Consider the following 24,675-nt stretch of genomic DNA (forward strand, 5'->3'; position numbering starts at 1 on the left):
GAGAGGAGAGGAGAGGAGAGGAGAGGAGAGGAGAGATTAAGAAAAGCCAAGAAAAAGCTAGTCCATACTAGTATATATTAAAATATAATTAAGTCTGGAGAAAAATACATTTATGCCTGACTGTACTGTTTACCTTGTACCACTGTAAGCATCCTTCCTAGCCTGAGACACTACACACACCTGCCGTCCCAGCATTTCAGAAGGCAAAGAACCACTGGAGTTTGAAGTCACCCTTTTGTGAGACTCATTCTCACAAAACCACCAATCCACTTTTTTCTGATACTTTAATTCAAAGACAGATACCTCACAGGCATAATATGGAACCAAATGCATCCAGATTCCTTCTAGCTATTGAACACAAATGGCTTTAAGGCTAATGTAACTGGTTTAAGAAACACCCAAAGAAAGAATAAAGAAGCATGAGATAGATTATTTTAAAGAGCATTTTCAACTCAAGTAATGTATTTTGAATTTAATAAGTAGAAGAGTTTTCAAAAATCATTTTGATTTACCTGACCCTTCAATTTCTCAGGACCTGCAGAAGTGGCTTAGCAGTTAAGAATACTTGCTCCTCTTCCAGGAGACTCAGATTTAATTCCCAGCATTCAGATAGTGATTCACAACCCACTCTGACTCCAATTTCAGAGTATCTGAAAACCTCTACCTGCACCAGGCATGCAAGTTAACCAGATATACAGGTAAAATACCCATACATAATAAAATAAAATTTAAAAAAACCTACTAAGGGTATTTATCTGCTTTTTTGTTCTTATTCCAATGACCCCTAATACATATATTTAAGTTAAATAACTTATAAAGAAAAATTCAGAATGGCTTAAATCAAAGGACACTTGGATTTTACAGTGCTCCTAGTTAGTCATAAATACCTAAATAAGTACTGTGCAGAAACAGAGGAAGGAGAGATGGCTCAATAGTTTAAGACAGCTAGAGCTAGCTGTTCTTCCAATGGACAGTGGACACACACACACACTTAGGCAATACAGTCAACATATAAAATAATAAATGTGGAGAAGCTTAAAGAGGAAAATAAACTGTAGACTTTTGGATTCATGCATTTAACAGCTCCACTGGTGGTCTTATAATAATACACTTTAAACAAAGACTAAGATTTTGAGAAACTTTTAATAGATTTGTCAAAACTCAAGAGCTAACACTTATATGTGTACCTGAAATGGCCAAAGTATTTGTTTGTTACAACAAAGACTCCGGTTACAAAAGTCATGTACTTTTAAAATTATATCCAAACAAACAAAACTTCCAACTTAGCTAATTAAGGCACTAACTTGTTACTCATTAGACATGATTTTGCATAAGTAAGTCATTCAAAGAAACTAGACCAAACGGTAAGAACCAATTTTATACACTCTTTAACTCAAACTAAACCAAAAGCAAATACTACCTGGTCATTTAACTACTTACCTGCATAAAATACCCAGTAACCAACGCTTTTCTTATATTAATATAATAGTCCCTGCTTGTGAAATCAGTACTTCGACGAGGCAAATTAAATCTGTCCATAATTCTTGATAGCTGCTGGCGTACATTGTCTGCAGACATCAGGGACCGGTAGTTAATGAAGTTGTCATAACACCACTGAACAGATTCATGATCTAAAAGTAGGAGGGAAGGAAAAAGAGGGGACCATGAATCATCCACACAGGAGAAAATTTTGAAAGGCAACTTTTTATTTAAAAAAAAAAAAAAGAAAGAAAAAGAAAAAGAAAGAAAAGGCTACAGGGCTGGAAAGATGGCTAAGTGGTTAAGTGTGCTTTTTTTCAGAGAACCAGAGGTTGGTTCCTAGCACCCATGTTACATGGCTCACATTGGGACACCAGCAGCTCCAGGTCCAGGGGGATCTGAAGTCTTTGGTCTCCTGGTGCACTTGCATTCACCCACAGACAAACAGACAATAACAAAGAACCACAAATAACACAAAATCTTTAGTAAGAAAGACATAAAAACTAAACAACTAAGAGAGAACATTTATATACATCTTCTCTAAATAATTATCAACTTTTAAAAGAAAACAAGCAATAAACCTGATTCAAATGAATTCAAAGAAACAGTACTAAGGTTTCTGGCTAATCGATAGTAAAACAATGATTTTGAATCAATGGTTCTTAGCAAATTGAATTATTTACCTATTAACAGCCACCTGGCTGCTTCCAACAAAGGATTTATTAGACACTGGTAGATTCAGAGAACTTGGTAAAATGCCAGATTTTGCTCATTTTCAAAGAAATCACAGCCTTAGCTGATGAAAATAAAATACAACATTAATGAAGTGAACTTCAAACAAGTAGCATGATGCTCTCTAACTGCGCCTAAACTAGTCCTCTACACCGAGATGCTAAATTCTGACTGCACCAACATCTGCCTCAGCAATTGACAAGCAAGATTTTATTGTTATCTGTGTCTTCTAAGGCTTATGAATAAGCATGCCAAGTATTAATAATTTTTACTACATATTATGAAAAAGGTATTTCTCTAATGATTTCTTGAAAAACTTCCAAACTAGTATTATTCAACTCAGAGCTCAAAAGGTACCAAATATATCAAAGGAAAAGAATCCTTTTGGAGTAGCCTATTTCTAGTGACAGTCACACAAGAAAACTGCATCATCTGCTTAACAGATCTTTTGATACTGATAAAATTGAGAGGGTGGCAAAACTGAAAAAGTGTAAAGCATTAAAAACTAGAACCAGGGCTAGAGAGACGCCTCAGTGGTTAAGATCATTGACTGTTCTTCCAGAGGTTCTGAGTTCAATTCCCAGCACCCACATGGTGGCTCACAACCATCTGCAATGGGATCCTATGCCCTCTTCTGGTGTGTTTGAAGACAAATACAGTATATTCATATAGACAAAATGAATAATTCTTAAAACAAACAAACAAAACTAGAACCAGGTTGATCTCCCCCAGCTACTCTAACATCTGTGGTATATTGTTTTGTACTTGGTGCTGGGGGAGTCAAGCAACTGAAATGTTCATCAAGTCTTAAACAGGCTTATATATAGTACATAGGCTTATCATTTTACAGAACACACTGCCATTTTAGAATTAAGAACAAGCAGGACTATGAAATACATCTTCCAACTAAAGAATATGACCAAAAGCTGGGCAATGAAAATCTCTAAGGTGTTGATTTGCATACCATAATAAAGAGTGCAGCTTTTTTAAAGTTTCCCAATCTAAAAAACTCAAGCATCAAAGACTAACAAGAGCTTGGTGTGGTTAAACACAACTCTTGTCCTAGCTACTCAGAAAGAGCATATCACCTAAGTTTAATGTCTGCTTGGACAAATCAACTAACTAAGCAACTGACCAATCAGATAACCATGTATCACCCGATGGCTCTACCACTATTTCTAAATTGATAAAAAACAAAAACAAAAAACTAAATGGGACAGAGAAAAATCTAAACTGATGCTTGCTAGTCAACTCTTAGAATGCCAAAAGCTATTCTAAACATTCAAAGGCAAGTCACCTGTAGAGTAGAATGAGGCCTCCCTACATACAAAGGTGTTACAAAATAACTTAAAAGTTTAACTGTAAACATTGTACAGATATTAAGACATTAACATGACATCTTAGCTTCCCTATATTTCCAAGATAAAAATCTCAATAAATAGAACATGAAACATTCAAATAATGCTATGGTGATCTGAAAATTTTGTTTTTAAAAACTGCATTTTGTTTTATTTTTAATTCTGTGTGTGAGCAGGTGAACTACTGGTAGAGGCCTAAGTCTTCAGGTCCTCTAGAATTAACAGTTGTAATCACCCAATGTGGGTGCTGGGAACTGAACTCGGGACCTCAGGAAGAACTGAAAGGGGCCCCTGATCACGGAGTCGTGGTAGCAGTTAGTGAGTAAGACTGTTCTGCTTTGAAAGTGTCTGTTCTATCACATACCTTTGCTGCCTCTGGTATAATATAAGGACAGAGTAACCGGTCTAAAACCCACCAAGACTTTCCTAGTAACTAGAAGCATTTAATTAAAAACCATGCCTCTAGGGAAATAATATTACTTTCTAATTCATTTTCTACCTCTGACTTCTGTTGCTAATACAATAAGCAGAGTGAAACATCTTTGGATATCCTCTGTTTGGTATTTTCACCAAACTCACCTACCCAAAAGTCAAAATACTTAAACACTACCAGTATATTTGAATTTCATAATGGCTTTGATATAAAATTAGAGAAGTTTAATAATTAAGTGGGCAACTAATGTCTTTTAATTTTATAGGTGAGAAACAACACAAGTGAACTTCTACAGACCATTTGTAGTATGACCGAGAACAGGAACTCAAACCGAATGCTTGTTCAATTTGTTAGTGTTATTATAAAAATTATAGATTACATGAAGTAATACAAAATTACTGAAAAATATACAACATATAGAAATAAAATATGAAGCATATCACAATTTTTTTCTATGTTGGCAGTAAATTTATACAGGTCTCATTTGTATCACTGTATTTTCCAAGTTTTCTTTAATTGTTCCCCTTTCCCTTGACTATAAACCTAAACAATTTTGGAAGAATTGGCAATTCGACTTTAAATGCTAGTCAGGACAAGAGTACACCTTCCACCTAATTTTACTTACTTTGTTTAAAAGCGTGGTAGACATTCAGCAGTGTCAGATGATCTCCATCTATGTGGGCAAATCTCATCTTGGCCTCATCTGCAGCTTTCTTGGCCTCCGTGGGGCGAACAAAACACTGTGGGACTAAACAAGGTTGGTATGGGCCCAACACAAACGCCCATATCGATGAGTCACGCATTCACAGATAGAGGAACAAGGCCTAGCTAGGTCAGTTCACAGAGCATAGGGCAGGGCAGGATGGCCTCCAACTGCATCTTGGACTGTTTACTACCTTGATTTGGTACATCACCTAACCACATCTGTAAGACAAGAGGGTTTCAAAGCTACAGAGTACCTGATTATTTTAACTAGATCTAAAAGTAGGCATCAAAACAGCTATTCTGAAGGCCATCAAATTACTAGAAAGCTCAACTTATTTCAAAAACCAGTGCTGATAGCTCTACCAATAACCAGAAGTATGGTATCAATAGCCTTTTAGTCAACTGTAATTTTTCAAAAGGCCATCCACTCAACCCACTGAATGGCTGTGGTTAGGAAGCTGTACTTGCCCACTGAGTAACTGAAACAACCAGTCTACCGCCACATTTCTATCAAAATTGTTTCCCTAAATCTGTGGCTAGTACCAACTGGTGGGTATCACTATTAGCACCGGTAAGCAAAAGCATATGTAAACATTAAAAAAAAAAAATTCAAGAAATCTTGGGTTTGATGATAGCAGTAGTGGTGGAAGGTTAAACAGCCTTAGAATTAAGAAAATTCCAGAAGGCTGGGATATTCAGTCTAATGTTGCAGCATTTTAATAATTAAAAAAAAAAAAAAATCAGTTACTAATGCCCCAAGTTTAAAAAATTTTAAATCAAACCCTCAATATAAAAGTAAATCCAGTATTAAAGAATTGACAATTAGTCTGAAACAGTCAATATTTCAAGGGTCATCAAAATATTGAACTACAGTAGTTGTTTAGAGCCTCAAGATTAATTCACAAACTTTTAAAGTTCTTACAAAATATGTGCTACATTATTTTGAAATACAACCTTCCTTAATTCACTTTAGCAATTCCATAGTTATAAAAAGCAGTATCAAAATAAATACTTAACAAGCTTGGGACTTTTCAATATATTTTGAAGCTCTTATAACCTTACCAATAAAAATCATGATTAGTTCAGATAGAAAATGGGAATAATCAACAATGAGATCAAACACAGCACCAAATTACTCTTTTGTATATAGTTTTCCTCTTTAAGATGCCACAGTAGCCAAATAAAAGACACCAAAGAAATCACAGGAAGCATTGTAGGTCTTGCTTAATGGAAGGGAAGCAAGGTAACTTATCAAAGTACACAAACATCTGTTTCTAAACACTAACATGAGAGCCCAGAGGCCTCTGGCTTTCAACTCAGAACCTCAAACTAATGAGAGAGGAGAAAAAAAGAAAAAGGGAAAAAGCTTCACACACTCTAACTGCATTTTGCCCTGACTTTTCCTTCACTGCACGTTCAATTATAACATTGTCCACAAATGACTTGCTTAAAAAAAAAAACAAAAACACACTATGTGTATGTTTATTCTCAACAGTGTAAAGACAACCACCAGCAAACCTGTGCTTTTCCTAGTTCCTACTACACATAAAACTATTATCTAGCTTGATGAGTTCAATCTCACCACAATGACCAACTGTAAAGGACTAATAGTCTAAACACAACAGCACTGTTTACTATGTCCAATAATAAAAACCTACAGGAAAAGAAATTCTAGCAAATAACACAAGCACACTATCTAATAATTCTTGCCCCTTTCTCTAAAAACTAAAGTCATTGGGAGAAATACAACTGGGCAAATGTAACAAACATATAAGCAAGGCAGACAACAACCTACCACCACCTCTGCAAATGAGACTATTTATTTAAAGCATTGATACTGCCCTGCCCATCTGCTCTGAGTCTGATCAGTCATAACTCTGCAAGAAAACATTTAGCTACTTAAGTAAAAGTCACACCATTAGAATATACCATACATCTGAACTATGCCAGAATTTTATTTTTAGAAAACTCAATTATTCTTTAATTCCATAATTTTTAATTTATGGCAATAAGTAATCAAAACCAATAAACCATTCTGCAATTAAAAGTCAGTTCTCTCCAGTACTGAAACTAGTAGTATACAGTACTATGATTACTTTTAGCTTAAAAAAAAAAATCTTTTTGTTGCAGTATTTCTTCTCCTTTCTGGAAATCTAATTTCCAAGTTACATTAAAAAGTTTATTGCCACTAAGAAAGAGCACTATTTTCTCAATGTAACATCTAATGTTTAAAAATTTTCAAGTTTATAAAAAAAGAATTCTTTAAGCAGGTGTTTTTCTGCCATTGTAAAAGAATATCAAAATCAGATTTTGACTTTAAGTCCCAAATTATACATTATTACTTCTATGTGACACTAAATCAGAAACTCAGGTTTGTCATTGAATACATACACGTAGGAAAGGCTCAATTTAAATGTAACAAGGGCTCAGTACTTTTAATAAACCATTAAAATAAAACTAATGGATCTAAAGAAAAAAATGCAGTTACAATTGCATTTATTCTTATTGCAATTTCTGTCTGTACTCAATAGAGCCAATGTTTTACTATATTTTGTGCACAAAACCTTACTTTTGTTAAGAATTTTTATAAAGCTAATTTTTACAAAGGTATTTAGGAAACAAACTAAATTCCTTAAATCTAACTGTAAAATCTATTATCATACTGAGTAGTAGTAGTAGTAATGATGATGATAATAATAATAATGACAATAATAATAATAGCCAACAGAAGGGAAGTCCACCCAAACTCTGAAGAGCTGGGGTTTTGGTCCCTCTCCCTCTATTACCTGACAACATAGCAGTAATAGATAGGACCTCATTAGAACAGTTGTAGTCACAACTTGCAATAACCATTTTAGCGAGCTGTGGATCTAAAGGGAACTCTGCCATCATGGATCCCAATTCAGTCAGATCTCCATCATCATTTAAAGCAGCCAAATAATTCAAAAGTTCTAGGGCTCTCATCAGAGTTTCAGGAGCTAAGAGAAAAAGGCAATCTATTAGACGAGTTGTCTTAAGTAAGCAAAAATATGACAAAGTGGCAACTATTATAAGCAATCTCATTTTTCATTCATTACTGGATCCAGTTCAGAACTCAAATTGTCATCAAATTCAATAATACAGATAGAGCAAACAATACCATACTAAAATGACTTTCAAGCCAGGGATTGTGGGAAATACCCATAACTCCTACATTTAGAAGCCAGGATCTTTAGGATATCTTTAGTAAGACTAAATTAAAGCCAGCAGACAATTATTTTTCCACGAAAAATTAAAAGTATAAAATTAGAAGTAAAAGATAGAAGTATAAAAACACAATTTTTAATATTTGTTTGCCCTGGCAATGATTCAATTAATGTAATTCCCAGAAAAACATCTAGAGGGACTTACTCTCATTAATTAACTGCCACCATTTTTTAAAATTTTAATACTACCCCATAAAACCAATTTTAATGCATAATGGAAGCAAAAGGTAAAATGTATTACTGCATATATAATCTATAGGATTTAAAGAAAAACATCTTCAGTTAACAGAGCTGATAAAAGGTGTTATTTTAAGTCATACCTGGTGGGTCCATAAAATCAAAATGTACCAAGTCATCAATACCAAGCTTCTTCAATTGTAATACAACTGATCCTAAATTAGAACGCAGAATCTCAGGATAGGTGTTATCCTAATAAAAGTAAAAGTACATGTTATGGTAACAATACCGTCTGTCCTTGCCCCCTTAACCTCTTGTTACACCATTATATAACTTGTATGTAACTACCTCACAGGGGAAAAAATACTTGAGATTATCCTAAAAGGAAAAAAAAAAAAAACCTCATAATTTTTCCAACTACTTCTGTAATATTTAAGCTTTGGAGCTAGCCACCTCAACTCGAAATCTTAAATATAAATCAGATGTTATTAATACGTAATACCATAAATCATTTGGGGCAAAGTTAAGGCAGTTAAGGCTCTAAAACAATGGTTCTCAGCCACCTTAATGCTGAGGCCCTTTAATAGAGTTCTTCATGTTGTAGTGACCCCCCAACCATTATTTTCATTGCTACTTCATAACTGTAATTTTGCAACTGCTATCAATTGTAATGTAAATATCCATGTTTTCTGATGGCCTTGGTTGGAATCCCAAAAGAGATCCTAACCTACGGGTTGAGAACCCCTGTTTAAAATGGTTAGCTGAAATAAAGGAAGTTCTTTTTCTTCAACTAGTATACTATATTCACTCTTGTAAATGCGCAAGGTATAGCTGCTCTGCTCCTTACCTGCATTTCTGTTTTATAAGCTTTCTCTGTATAAAGCCTGAAGCATTTCCCAGGTCTGGTGCGTCCAGCTCGGCCAGCCCTTTGCTGAGCTGAAGCTTTACTAATTGCGGTCACCAGTAGAGACTCAACTCTGATTCTAGGATTATATACCTATTAGAATGCAAACAGTTTATGATTCTTTCTTCAGCAAAACACAAAATTAAAACCAACACAACACTCACAGGCCACAATTAATGTCAAATATCCAACAGTTTGCTGACCATGACAGTTAGCTTCCACGCTGTCCATCTCATGGTCTACCTTCCTTTTAGGCATTCTGGCTACCATTCCAAGAGACTAACATACAGATGGCTTACATCTGTCTCTCTTAACTTAAATTTGGCTATGCTGTTTAGAAAAGAATTTTGCCTGTCCCCTACCCCAAGGAAAGACAAACAAACATCAATTTAAGATCTGTTCTTAAGAACAGGCAGTAAATAAGTTAGTCACATGTATTCACTTTAATGAGATATTTTTCTATTAATAATACACCTAAAGATTACAATGCAATAACTTATCTAAAACATGTTTGAACATTTTAGCAACTGTTCACTTAGAAGTAACTGGTGTTCCTTTCCCTAGAGGATTAAAGTATTCCAAAAGTATGCCAGGTGTACAAAATAAATTAATTCTGGACAAGTGGCTGACCTACATAAATATGATCCAGGATTTTCTATTACTACCACTTTTCTTCATTCATGAGACCATATGCCTAAGCCACCATCAGCATACATAAAAGGAACACAAAACTTTTATACTGGAGCGTGTGGAAAGTGTGGCCTAGATTACTGAACACAGCATTAATCTGACAGTGAGAGAGAACACAGGGATCATGTTATACATTTGAAAATGAAACCCAAAATTAGAGAAGTAACCTGAAAAACTGGCACCCTCAGCTCACATTATAAAAAGTAAGCTCCAGCCATAGCTACCTTTTGTTTTGCAAATCCAGGGTCAATTACAAACACCACACCATCTATTGTCAAAGAGGTCTCTGCAATATTAGTTGACACCACCACCTGTTCAGAAATTAAGCAAAATTACCATGACTTAACTGTCACTACTACTGTCGCTAACAAAAGAACTTTTAAACTAGTAAATAAGACAACATTAATAATAAAAAGTGCAACATTAATCATTTCAATTTATCTCAAATACCAATTCTTTATCAATACATGATAATCAAGCACAGTTATTATACAAAAGGAAATGTAGCATCAACATCAAAAGCCAAGCAATAAAACACACTGCTGGGCACAATTTATAAAATCTCTTAGATTGACTATCCCTTCAAAGTTCACAAAGCATGTATTCCACTATTTCCAGGCAATATTTTCAAGGAAAAATTTACATATATAACACAAAGACACCAACAGTTTAAATAAAAGTGGCCGAGTAAACAAAATTAAATATATAAAAACAAAAACTAACAAAACCAAGGTACAATCCAGTAAGAATTGGCAGATCATCACAATGAAATGTAAAAGGTTTAGGAAGAAGAGTGAATAATTTAGAAAAAAAAAATTATTAAAGGGGAATGATATTTGATGCATTCACATACCATTATGATAGTCTATTCTAGAATTTCCATGTTTTTCTTAGCTTTTAGAATGTCCCCAGAAAGTAGTTTGAGAGGGCTCACTCAGATTAAGAGTACTTGACTGTCAAGTCCAAAAATAGGTTTGGTCAAAAAAAAGAGGGGGCGGGGAAGACAAATTGGTTTTACTTGGGAAATGGTATTAAGTACTTTTTCTACTAAAACAAAAGGAAATGGATGTTTCTTGATGGTAATGCTGACATTGGTGACATGCATTTAAGAAGTTCAGAGATGTATCAAAGTCTGCTCCCACATAGCCTTTGTAATTTGCAAGGTGAGGTTAGACATTGAAAGTGTAAATGACAAAGAAATGCTTTGAGATTTAAAACAGGGTTATCTTCTACTTGAAGATAAAAATAGCTTTTTAGCATAGGACCTGAATGTTAGCCAAGGGTTTATACATAAGTATAACTATAGAAACAGAACAGGCAACAGAAAAAAACCCAACTATTTTTGCCTGGAATGGTGCCTCATGCTCACTATTCCTACACTAAGGAAACTCAAGCAGAATGACTGACTGTCAAGACCAGACCAGACTATAGACTAACTTTTTCTTGTTTCTTTTTTTATATCCTGCAGTAACTTTGAGCTTGGTGTAATAATTAAAAATAAATCATAACTGTAAAATGACAAATATACAAAATACAAATACTTTCACCACAAATTCAGTCCTTCAGGCTCTTCCTGGACTACCACAGAAAAGATGTCCTAGAGAATGCACTGATGGGAACTTTAACCCAAGGAAGCACTAAGTAGATCAGAAACTAGTAAGAACCTTCTCAAGTTGAATTCATGCTCTGGTATTTTCCAACAGTGCAGTCTTATTTTCAAGTTTACTAAGACTTCAATTTTAACATCTGAACTTATTTCGAAAGTGGTACTGCACACAGTGCCTCAGTTGGAGTATCCTTGCTCCCTCACCCAAGAAAACTACATGTCCCTCTACCAAAGGATGTTAATATGGATCCTGCCTTCAAGGAATTCATGTATTTATTCAGTGTGATTAACGTTTCAGATTCTGTATAGAGTCAACATTTAACACTTGTCGACTTAAAATTCTATTCTCTTAGTCAAAATTCTAAGAAGGGGACAAAGCACAAATTTTTTTTTAAAAGTCACTTAGTTCTGGAGTGTCGTATCTAACAGGAGAAAGACAATATTTGGCCAACTTTCCTTTCCTTTTCCAGATCATCCTAAACCTTCTACCATCTGCTAAGAACAAACTACCTCTGTGGGAAGAAGTAGCTCTTTTTCTTAAAGGGTACAAAAGTGTAGTTTAATACATTTTCATTCCCTTCTGAAACGCAGATTACTCTGCTGTGACCAATCACCCATCCCTGGCTTTGGATGATTGATGGCAGCGGTTGTGGGTTTTGTTGTTTTCTTTTGGGAGACAGGGTCTCACTATGCAGACCAAGCAAGGCTGCCTTGAATTGGTGCTAACTCCTTTTTTTAGGCAGGTTCCATCGATAACGGAGGCTAGTTTTAAATTCTTTATCATCCTGCCTCTTCTGCCACAGACATGTACCATGACATTTAGCTTCTAATTTATGAGTGACGGTATCTCGTAGGTTTCCTACTGTCAATAATATGGGTATAGAGAGTATTTAACGTCACCTTTCTTCCAATTGCTCCATTCTGTTTTTTTGGAGGTGGTGGCTCAAAAATGCGTTGTTGCTGCTGGGGTGGAAGTGTAGAATATAATGGAATGATTTTAATATCACCAACTTCAGGGCCCAAATCATCAACTTCACGCTTTATTCTCTTACAGGCCTCATCAATTTCCTACAAAATAAAAATGTTAGAGTATGAAAACAAAACTCATCTTTGTATTCATTCCATTCTATATATCTATAATCTGCCTTCACTTCATGGATAACCTATTTCAAACTTGGTAACCAAAATTAAATTTCAGTGTGATTTTGAAACAACCAAAGAAATTTTGATTTCCGTATTGAGTCAAATATGTAAATACCATATTTGCATTCCATACCCCTTCTCTTGAAGACTCAAGACATCCTAATTAATTCTCAACAAATTGTATTAAAATTGAAATTTCTCACCCAGGAATATTTAACTGCACCCATAACCTTTTCATTTTCACAATCTAAAAGAAACTGATGTGTTAGATATTTAAAATACAGCAATTAGGCTTTAATGTCACATATCACTAATGCAATTATATGGAAGAATTGCTTCATTGTGCCTAATAAGAACAAGCACCTTTACAGTATCAACATAGATATTTCATAAGTATGCTGACACAAATGCCTTAGAGCCACTTCAGAATGTTCTCCACCATGGCAAACTAATCCAATGCATTTGTATTAAATACAAATTTAAAGAAAGACACAATAAATGCATTTGGGAAAGGAGCAACAGCTCTGGAGGCAGCAAATGGATTTAAAAAGGAGGGCTGATGGTGGACAATAAATGGTTTGCTGAAGCAAACTTGAAAATAGATTAAACAATTAATAAACAATCTTTCATGCATTAACTAGTCAGTCAGCTACTCAGAGTATCGTCAAGAGAAAAAAAAAGGATTTTCAGGTAAATTGGTTTTGTGTCAAACTAGGTTTCCTAATGATGATTTTAAACCAACATAGTTTCTGTGTCAAAGAATATAAATTTGGGACTAGAGAGATGGCTTACTGTTAAAGAGTACTACTGTACTTCTTCCAGAGGACCCAGGTTCAAATCCCAGCACCCACATGGAAGCTCCCAACTCTCTGTAACTCCAAGATCTGGCACACTCACACAGACATACATGTAGGCAAAACACCAATGCACATAAAATAAAGGTAAACAAAAAAAATTTGGGGGGGGTTGGCCAGCAGTTAAAACTACTGGCTATTCCTAGCACCAATATGGTAGCTCACAACCACCTGCTCTGTTCTGGCCCTGAGAACACAAGGTACACATCTGATGCACAAATATAATATACACAAGCATGTATGCATACACACAAAATTTTAAAAAAACTTTAAAAAATATAAAATCCTTGGATAGAATAACCCTTTTTGCCAACTAAAAAAATAGCAATTTTCTTAACCATAAGGTTGTTTGATAGAAGGAAATTACTCTTAAGAATCCAGTTTGTTTTGAGATCAAGTTTCTAGAAAATGAAAAATCAATGCCATTTATTTGAAAAAAAAATTAAAGTCTTTTTAAGAAAAAGATCGCTTTTAAATGCTCTATAGATCAGAATGCCCCCTGCTGGCATGTAAACATGGAATTAAGATCCCTATCAGTATGAAAAAATTTAAATAAGGAAAATTAGTAGACTCCTAATATTTCAGATTTGTTTATACCAACAGACATTAACAGGTAACTGATAAGCCTAACATCTACATTTCATGTACTAAGACTTTAACATAATAAATCTATGCAAAACAAACCAGCTGAAAGTCTTCAAACTCAAAACCTATCTAGAGTTCACAACTATAATTTTACTTCATTTCACAACATGCCAGCACACAGCTGAGAACAGGAGGCTGACTGCCTTCCTTTCCCCAATGCATGAGATGAATTACACTAAGCGGACTCAGAAAAAAAGCCCGTTTAGTTCTCTCCATGAAATCAGCTAAAATTTCTAATATCATTCAAATATGCCTCATCAGAGTAGATTAATAAAAAAATTTTCCATTTTAACTGCATAAAAAGGCTGAGTAGTATCAAAAGAGGAAAGACTATCAAAATACAAAACTGTATTTTCAACACACCTCAGCTCATAGAAGAACTGAGTGTCTCCACAGGAAAATAATTTACTAATACCTTTCCCCAAGACATTTGGCAATATCTAAATGTCTTTGCTGGTTTTGCCTAAAAAGTATTGCTGCATCTAATATGGAAAGGTTGGGACGCTGATAAATGTTCAACAATGCACAGAAATCTGAGAACACAAAATTTTCAAACTCACAATATAAATAGTATTTTAAGAAAACCGTGTTCAAAGATACAAATCATAAGGACAATTTCAAAAACTACCACCACAAAACCTGGGATTTAAAAAATTATCCCAAATTCATAGCTCTTAACTGAGAGGCATCTGCCAAAATATCACCTAGTTAGCAGTTCTATAGGCGGTGGACACAATAAGAAGAAAAAGTTTTGGTGCAGTGAGGCAAGCCTTCGGTTTGCATGAGATTAGAGCAATTTTCCACAACACAGTTTAGATGCAGTTATGTTGAGGATCTTTTGGACTATAAAACACTTCTCTGGAAAAGCGACCCTACATCTTAAATGATGCAAGGAGTCTGCAGATAACTCTATTTCCCCACAAACTTCACTTAATTCAAAAAAACATTAAACAGAAACCAGAACTTGTTTTAGCAAATTAAATTCTCTTCCTTCAGACCAGAAATCTATTGACCATACTTAAGACAGTAGAATAGAACTCAGACCTTCTACTGTAAAGGTACCCATATATTTAAAGGAATTTACAACCATCTACCATTTCAATTGTATACTTTTCTTCAACCTTTAAATATGAGCGTCAAAAAAAGAGGTGGTTAAATATTGCCTATATTCAAACAATTACACTGAGAACTTGAAGGACTGAGATGAGAATATAGCCAGCCTTGGTCATGTAAGTTTAGAGTTGCTAGCTAATGGGCATTTCTACACAAGAATTACATAAAGCAAATGATACCTCTTGACCAGTCAAGAAAAGAAGAAGGTCTCCTTCCTCCTCTTCACACATATGTATTTGGATCACTGTCCGAATTGCTGCTTCAAGATAATCTCTCTCTGGTTCTGGAGTATAAAAAATCTCAACAGGATGTGTTCGGCCAGGAATAGTTAAGAGAGGACAGTTATCAAAGTAAATCTGGAATTTCCCCGCATCTAGGGTAGCACTCATAACTATAACCTGTGGGAGGAAAACAAAATTACTTTTGAAGCTTTCTTTATCTCTAAAGATTCCTAGATAATCTCAAAGAAAAAAAAAGTAGTTACTGTTCTCTAAGTATATATTACCAGCTATAAAGACAGCTTTGAAAACTGGGCGTGATGGTATATGTCATCATTAATCCCAGAACAGAATCAGGGAGGCACAGGCAGGCACACCTGAGTTCAAGGCCAACCTGGTCTACACAATGAGTTCAAGAAAAACAGAGCTACATAGTGAGACTTTGGGAAAAAACAAAACAAAACAAAACAAAACAAAACAAAACAAAACAAAACAGTCTTTAAAGAATCATTAAAAATAAAATCCAGGCCGGGCATGGTGGCGCATGCCTTTAATCCCAGCACTCGGGAGGCAGAGGCAGGCGGATTTCTGAGTTCGAGGCCAGCCTAGTCTACAGAGTGAGTTCCAGGACAGCCAGGGCTTCACAGAGAAACCCTGTCTCGGAAAAAAAAAAAAAAAAAATTAAAAAATAAATGAAATAAAATAAAATCCAGGCTGTATAGTGGAATACACATTAAACCCTAACACTCAAAAAGAGGTAGAAATAGGTGAATCACTGTATGAGTCCAAGGTCAGACAGGGTTAGGAAGTGAAATTCTGTTTTTAAAAAAACAAAAATAAAACATAGTAAGGAATAAAGTGCAGTTGAATTAATTTTAAAATACTAGAATATGTGATAAGTAAACAATGCATAGGGTCTATGTAAGGGATACACTCATTCTCACCATGTAAGTAAAGAGTTAATATGGAATATGTAATGATACAATTATATTGATATAATTAATACATTGCATTATTAATAAAATCCAATAGGCCAAATAGGAATTTGCCTTAAACACAGCTACTTTCAAAATCTAAAAAATCTGGTCTTTAGGTTGGCTGGCCAGCAAGGCACAGAAATTTATGCATATCTACCTCCCTGGCCTTGGGATTACAAGAAGGTGCTACCACACTCACACAGGAGTGTAAGCAAGCTGGGTGTGGTAACATAGACCTTTAATTCCATCACTTGGGAGGCATAGGCAGAATCTCTTCAAGTTCAAAGCCAGCGGGTTATCAAAGCAAGTCCAGGAGAGCCAGGGCTAGCAGATAGAGAAACCAGTCTCAAAAAGCAATCAAACAAAAAAAGCAAGTGTTTCTTTAGAGCTAATGGTCCTGTGTATTTCTACCATGTTATACTAGGGAATTTAGTACCTCTGGCTTCTGAAAGCACCCACAGTTATGTGCACATTCCTGCACATGCATACATAAGCACACACTTAAAAAGTTGGGCTGGTTGGGGCTGGTGAGATGGCTCAGTGGGTAAGAGCACCCAACTGCTCTTCAGAAGGTCTGGAGTTCAAATCCCAGCAACCACATGGTGGCTCACAACCATCCGTAACAAGTTCTGACACCCTCTTCTGGAGTGTCTGAAGACAGCTACAGTGTACTTAAATATAATAAATAAATAAATCTTAAAAAAAAAAAAAAAAAAAGGTTGGGCTGGTGAAATGCCTCAGAGTTTAAGAGCACCGACTGCTCTTCGAGAGGTCATGAGTTCAAATCCCAGCAACCACATGGTGGCTTCACAACCATTCATAATGAGAAACAAATAAAGAACGTATGGGCTGGAGGGGGGGGGAGGCTAGAGTGAGCAGGGCCGGAGCAAGAGGAAGAAAGGGAAGGGGGAAAAATTAAAAAGTGACTTCTTCACCTTTAAATCTGATCTCTGTCTTACAACTTCCTTTAGAACCCCCATGAGAATATCTGTAGCCAATGTTCTTTCATGGGCCTCATCAAGAATTATCACCCCATAGCGCTCCAGGAGGGGATCATTCATGGCTTCACGAAGTAGCATCCCGTCAGTCATATACCTATAATCACAAAGACAACACTGGTCAAAATCATCTATGTAATTTTAAAACTATCCTAACATAAGCATAAATTATAAAAATTAAGCTTCCAAATAGTTTAAAGAGATACTAAAAAGTTGCATTATCATAAAATCTTACAAAATACTACAATATACTGAGAAATATAATACAACACCCAATTGTAGCATAGAATGATCACATGGTTTCACACAAATGCTAAAACTAAATTTGTCACTTAAATGCTTTAAAAAAAAATTCCTAAAAAAAAAAAAACAAAAACACAACAACCCATTTAAACCAAGCCAATAAATAAACCATTTTAAGTTGTTTTATGCCATCACACAACTAAAATATTACTACATGCAAAATGTAAATTTGGGGAGTAAAAATGAAACCCAATTTCTTAAAGGCAATAATGTAACAACAGCTGACAGCACACAAGTCTATCTCCCATCAACACCAAAAATGAAATGGCCTGAAGGACAAAATGAGTTCATTCATAAAAGCTCTGGGAATAAGATTGCATCAGCACCGTGAGACTACTGATACTTAGATGTAAAATCAAAAGCAAATGACATCAAACTGAATGATGACTCAAAAAAGAAAAAACAAAACAAAACAAAGCAGGCTTCGAACGGCTTCAGAGAAGGCAGTTAATATGGAATCCAACCATTACAAAAGAGTCAGTATCAGATCAAGGGTGGTTTGTAAAACATTGTATAGGTCACTGTCCATTCCATTCTGGCCAGTGCTGTCACTAATACAGAACAATTATTCTTAAGTTTGGCACCTGGACAAAAACACAGTATGCCTTAAAATGCTAACATCACAGTTCATAGTTAAATAAAAGCCCATTATTTAAAAATGTAAATGACATAACAAAAATCCAAATTTACAACTTAATTCTGGTTCTTTGTCCTGTAATCGAACCATACCTAATCTTTCATAAACCAACTTAACTTCAGTTTATACCATCTCTTGAAGTTCAGCAGACAACATAGTGAACCCACCTCTTTATTTATTCTAAGAGTAATTGTAAATTTTTTAAAACATTTGGCAAACAAGTACATCTTCACTATATTTATATGCATGTGAGTCAATTTTGGGGCAAGGACTTACTTATATAGCTCTGGCTGGCTTGGACTCTTGAGTGCTGGCAAGAGTCGTCATACCTAGTCCCTATTTATACAGCTTGTGTTTCTACACCATTCTTTTCAAAATAAACCATCACTATTTCTGGAATCAACTCCAAGATTTTACTTTAAGAACATTAAAGAAAAATCAGTCAATAAAATAATGATTAAATGTCATAACAAACTAGCCTGGTACCTGATAAGTCAGCCACACTATGGCTTCTAGATACTTTGAAATTTTTCATCTTTTTGGGGACATTGTGCAACAATTATTTTCAGATGAGCTACTGACACGAGCTAGGCAACCCAGTGACCAAGTAAATGCCTTAAGTACACAAAACTCTTGGTTTAACTTTTAGGGGCACATGAAAGAAGTAGTTCTTACTTCAACAATATTTGCTCAAATACCTACTATACCCCAGAACTGTTTCTACACATTTCTGGACTATCAATTGCTAGTCTTTCAATAAGAAACCCTGAATTTCTGAAAGCATTTTAATTAGCATATTAATTCTGTCTGTTATTTCAAAAAACTCACTGTGTATTTAAAATGATACACAAAACTAGGTCAATATCAAATATTCACAGAAAATGACAAACACCAAACTCCTATCAATTACAAGACTTCAACTGATTCTAAGATGTACCTCAATTTATAAGAAAGTTTCAAAGCTGGCATATTACAAGTAACTTGAACAGGCTTCCAATCATAATTATTTAAAAAAATAAACACAAAGCCAAAATTGTTGAATAGCCCTAACCTAGCTTAAGTTTGTTTCAACAAATATATACAAATAACATAGACCAATAAACTGTATATAAGCTATTCCTAAACTAATGAGAGATAATTAAAACAAACTGGGTGTGCCAATGAAGGTGTTTCCAGAAACTTTTAAGTAGGGAGGGGGGAGGACCCACTCTAGATGTGAGTGAAAATATGCCACAGGCTGAAGTCCTAGATTAGAAACCACCTGAGTTTTACTTCTGCCTCCCCACTGCAGACAGAGCCTGATGAGCTGCCTCACACTTCTGACCACTATGCATTCTTTTTGATGCTGTACCCCACCCCTTCTTAAGCCCAAAGAAGCTCTATCCCTTATATTGCTTGTCTGGTTTATGGTCACAGCAAAGAGAAAAAAAACAAAAACATACATTGATATACTAACATAAACAAGTTTATAGAATGCAATTCTTTAAATTATAAAGAATTGAGATTTCTGAAACACATTATCATCTTTTGAATATGGTGTCCTTGCAGGACTGATTTCAGTACATAAGCATCTATGTGGATTCTGAAGTCTTTAATATAAATTAGCCTAGTATTTTCATGTAACTCAGAACATTTTCCTACATATATTTTAATTTCTAGATGTACAAAACATAATAGAATGCCAATCTTACATCAAATTTTACAGTTTAAGAAGGAAAAACTTTTCCAGATTATTTTTAATTTTCATTTTCACAAATGCAAACCCAACACTGTCAACTCTATTTTTGTATTCTTTATTATACAGCAGCTAGCTATTGAAAAAACTCTGGATAACAACAACGATTCACAACAAAACAAAAATGACTTTCATTTAGCAGAAACAGATCTATAATAAAGACAGTCCCCAAATCTTGGGTAGTTGTTCAACTTTACCGTAGCTTATCTATGTATTAAAAACATAGGACTTCTGATAGGCTAACTTAAAACACAGCATTAAATAAAAACTTCAAGCAAACCTTAAAATATGAATAAAAGTTTTACAAGGAGACAGTTATTAAATTTTTAATATTTAATAATACTGAAACTCTTTATGAACAGTCTATAATCCCTGGTTATGTTATAGATATATCCAACAAACAATGTTTGGATAGTTGATAATCTCAGTGTCTACATATACATCTAGAACCTATCAATTAAACAACTATTTCTGTTATAAACTGGTCACTTGAAATGATTTTTAAGTCTTCAGAAGAATTTTTTTTCTTCTTCTTTTCGAGACAGGGTTTCTCTGTGTAGCCCTGGCTGTCCTGGAACTCACTTTCCAGACCAGGCTGGCCTCGAACTCAGAAATCCGCCTGCCTCTGCCTCCCAGGTGCTGGGATTAAAGGCGTGCGCCACCACGCCCAGCTAGAAGAATTTTTTAATGACGGGTAACATTACCACTTTTCAAGGTAGCTCAGTATATCAAAAAATATTTCTTGATAAATTTCACAGGATCAAGTTCAATCTGACAAGAATGAATTCAACAAGGGGTTGGAGAGATGGTTCAGCTGTTAAAAACACTGACTGCCCTTCCAGAGGTTCTGAATTCAATTCCCAGCAACCACATGGTGGCTCACAACCATCTGTAATGGGATCCGATGCCCTCTTCTGGTGTGTCTGAACACAGAGACAGTGTATTCATATAAATTGAATTAATAAATCTTTCCAAAAAAAAAAAAAAAGCTTAAAAAAATATCAATAGTAAAGCAAATTATCAGTTACAGTGAGAAATACTAGATGTGTGCTCATCTAAAAATGAAATATACAATATTTTAAGTACCTTAAGTTTATAATAAAACAAACAAAGTAAAAACTGGGAAACATCAAACCCTTTTGTGGCATATATACATACATACACATTCATTCTTGGTTGAAATGATTAGCCCAGACACACCCAAACACACAACAGTTTTGTTATGTCACATATATTTAGCCTATGCTTCAAGTTTAAGAAACCTAATCAAGAAAAAGCCTAAAATTTAACTGCAAACAAACAAAACCCAAATTATTTTTTAAATACTTTCCCAACTCCCAACTCTAAAGGCAATACTTTTTACTTAGAACAGCATGACAGAAAGCTGAGTTGTACTTTCTTTCTATGCAGAATTTTCTCAAACACTGTCACTGTGCAAACAAAGCAAGTCTTCAAAGCGAGCCTTCTCCAAGTAATTTTTTGCAAATGCATAAATATTAGAAATAAGTAGATAATCAAGTTAGCTTACACTGATAAAAGTCAACAGAATTCTATTTACAGAGGGTAAAAAGCATTTCCCTTGTAAGCCTAAGGAACTGAGTTCAGGCTAATGATCAGAAAAACCAACTTCTGACCTCTATAAGCAGTACAGCACATTGCCAACATATAGATTAAAAAGGAAAAAGAATTCCACTTGAAAAGTAACGATATTTCAGTCAGTTGCTCAAATATTCAACTAACCAATTATTCTTTACTCCCCAGCCTAAGAATACAAAGATCAACCTAAACCATTTAGCTTACAAACTATACTTCAATAAGAATGGCACCTACTGACCCTGATATTGCGTCCTCTTGTGAGGCTATGCCAGTGCCTGGCAAACACCAAAGTGGATGCTCACAGCCAGCTATTGGATGGAACACAGGGTCCCCAATGGAGGAGCTAGAGAAAGTACCCAAGGAACTGAAGGGGGCTGTAGGTGGAACAACAATATGAACTAACCAGTACCCCCTGAGCTCGAGTCTCTAGCTGCATATGTAGCAGAAGATGGCCTAATCGGCCATCACTGGGAAGAGAGGCCCCTTGGTCTTGCAAACTTTATATGACCCAGAACAAGGGAAGGCCTGGGCCAAGTAGTGGGAGTGGGTGGGTAGGGGAGCAGGGGCGGGGGGTATAGGGAACTTTCGGGATAGCATTTGAAATGTAAATTAAAAAAAAAAAAAAAAGAATGGCGCCTACTACTATAAATTACTTTTAAATTGTACAATTGTGGCTTAAAGTAGTAGCAGACCTGTAAAATTCTCTTATCTCAAGCCCTAAGCGTATTTGCCTACATTCACTCCACAATGACAAACATCATTTTAATTCATGCTAACATTCCACAACTGCAATTCAATTACTGTGTTACATAGAACTTTATATTGCTTTCTTAAGTCCTTTTAAGTTAGTTTAGCTGATAGACACCAGTTACTTTCCTATTATTGTGAGAAGACACCAAGACCAAGGCAACTTTTTTGGAGGTTTGTTTTCAGTTTCAGAGGGTGAATCCTTGACCATCGTAACAGGGAGGATGGCAGCAGGCAAGGTACTGAAGCAGTAGCTCAAATCTTACCTTGCTATCACTTGGAAGCTGGGGAGACAGAGACAGACAATGACCCACCCACCCTATTGACACACCTCCTCAAGACTCCTTGGAGGAGTCCTTCCCAAACAGTTCAACTGGGAACCAAGCGCTCCAATATTTGATCCCATGGAAGCCATTCTCATTCAAACTAAAGCTGGTTAGTAAGATCCTATGATGGATCAAGCAAGAAATGTACTACTACCACTACCACCAGCAAAGCCATGTTGACTACACACTATTAATCTGAGTGTCAGTATTTCATGACTGTACACAGATCAACATACTCAGAATCCTTGAGGCAGTTATCAGCACTTTCCTCTGAAAACTTGCAACTAATTATCACACTAATAACAGGGCTAAGACCCAACTCAAGACCCTAGGGTAGAGGGATCATCATGGTACTCAAATTCCCCATCTGTCAGTTAAATCACTGTGCCCTGTTGGCTGTTGCTCCAGACTCTAAGTTCTTACACAGCACTTCAGTATTAAATCTGCCAGGCAATACATACATCATAATCCTCTGGGTACCAACCTTAAATGTTCCCTACCACCAAGATCCTTACTGAATACTGTTTCTATTTTGCTTGGTAGAATCTTTTGACTTCTTTCATCTTCTTGCCTATAAAGAATGCCTACCTTTGTTATTAAAACAATTCTACAATTTTTTTTTACCTAGATTGTATAAAAATACTTTTTATTAAAAATGTATTTCCTTCAAGGTTTACATGGAACCGTTTATACAATGAAGTTCAAGTCTGCTATTCATTTTCCCTCTCATATTTCAACTGTGGCTTCTTGTCTTTGCCTTTTCTTGGCTTCCTAGCAGTTTAACCTCAAAACAGATAAAATTCTCAGTAGAGTATCAGAACAGTAGTCAACAGAACAAACTCATATCCCTCCAAAATCAATACTTTGTTTTATATATCAACTCCAGACGGAGTCTCTTTTAAAATTCCCAAACTAAAGTTAATCAGATAACCAATACAGATTCAGAATGAAAAGGAAATTACATAAATCACTAGATGGCCAGGCTCTGCTTCATCAACAGAACCTTAAAGGATCTCAGAGAAAGGTCCTTTACTGAAATCTGCCCCCTTTCTTAATTCTGCTAAACATTCCTCAAGATTCTTGTAGTCACAAGTTACACATTCCTCTAATGCCCATTTGACTTCCTTCTAAGTGGAGAATGGAAGAACCCACCAAGTTCCACATACAAGGCAGGCATAGGAGACAGACACAAATTCTCTCCCAAATTTGTAGCTCCACTAAGCAAGACAGATTTAAAATGCCACCTTTGATCATAATACTGTGTCCATAATTTAGTTCTTTAGTAACTTTAGAGTAATCTGGCATAAAAATGTTTATGTAAGTTTGTTCAAAGCTTGAAAAGTTTTATTAAAAACAAAATAACTGTGGTACCTTCTCAAGCAAAAAGCTTAACTGCTTTACATGGTCAGGAAGCTCAGGTAGAACTCAGTTCTAGGCAATCCTAATTTCTAAAGCAAAAGCCAGGACAGGTAGGACGATTAAGACCCTGTCTCAAAACAGCATGCGCACACACACAATAGAGAGAACCGTAAGTTGTTCTGATATATACTCACACATGTGCCACGGGCCATGCTCAAACCTACACACATTATTTAAAGGCTAACCTTTCCCTTAAGGGAACAAAGAGAATTGGGGGGAAGGGGAGAGGACATTATCCCATAAGCCTGGAATTCTTTCACCCTATACCTGAATCTATTTGCTTAAACTGGATCTTAAACTGAAAACGGCTACAAGACTGAAATACAGTTCACTGGTTTAAAAAAAAAAAAAAAAAAATCACTTGCCTCACAAGTGTAAGGTCCTGGGTTAGAATCCACAACACCACCAAGAAACCAGTTTCTCCATCAATTGTGATTCCTTAAGTTATTCTATATAAACATGTTCTGCTTCAGATATCCGAAACTTTGTATTTATATTTGCTCTTGAGAGACATAAACCAGATTAATTTCTTACTACTGTATTGTTCAATACATAAAGCACTGTTTCATGGCTAAAGTACTATTTCTTGGTAGACAGCTGGGTTCCCTCGATATCAAGCTGCTTCTACCATGCAG

The 24,675-nt window shown here is 35.4% G+C and overlaps 1 protein-coding gene across 1 annotated transcript in view; it reads right to left on the reverse strand.

The window, feature by feature from the left end:
• Positions 1 to 24,675, reverse strand: part of Dhx15 (DEAH-box helicase 15) — a 39,644-nt gene that overhangs the window by 2,560 nt on the left and 12,409 nt on the right. Inside the window, exons 4-12 of the mRNA XM_021210273.1 lie at positions 17,215 to 17,374; positions 15,264 to 15,482; positions 12,230 to 12,397; positions 9,948 to 10,034; positions 8,977 to 9,126; positions 8,273 to 8,381; positions 7,494 to 7,685; positions 4,628 to 4,750; positions 1,441 to 1,631 (exon numbers count right to left, since the gene is read on the reverse strand). Of these exons, the coding sequence (XP_021065932.1) occupies positions 1,441 to 1,631; positions 4,628 to 4,750; positions 7,494 to 7,685; positions 8,273 to 8,381; positions 8,977 to 9,126; positions 9,948 to 10,034; positions 12,230 to 12,397; positions 15,264 to 15,482; positions 17,215 to 17,374 (1,399 nt within the window). The remainder of the gene's footprint in view (positions 1 to 1,440; positions 1,632 to 4,627; positions 4,751 to 7,493; positions 7,686 to 8,272; positions 8,382 to 8,976; positions 9,127 to 9,947; positions 10,035 to 12,229; positions 12,398 to 15,263; positions 15,483 to 17,214; positions 17,375 to 24,675) is intronic.

This window comes from Mus pahari, chromosome 13 (assembly GCF_900095145.1).
Source record: "Mus pahari chromosome 13, PAHARI_EIJ_v1.1, whole genome shotgun sequence".
Classification (NCBI taxonomy): domain Eukaryota; kingdom Metazoa; phylum Chordata; class Mammalia; order Rodentia; family Muridae; genus Mus; species Mus pahari.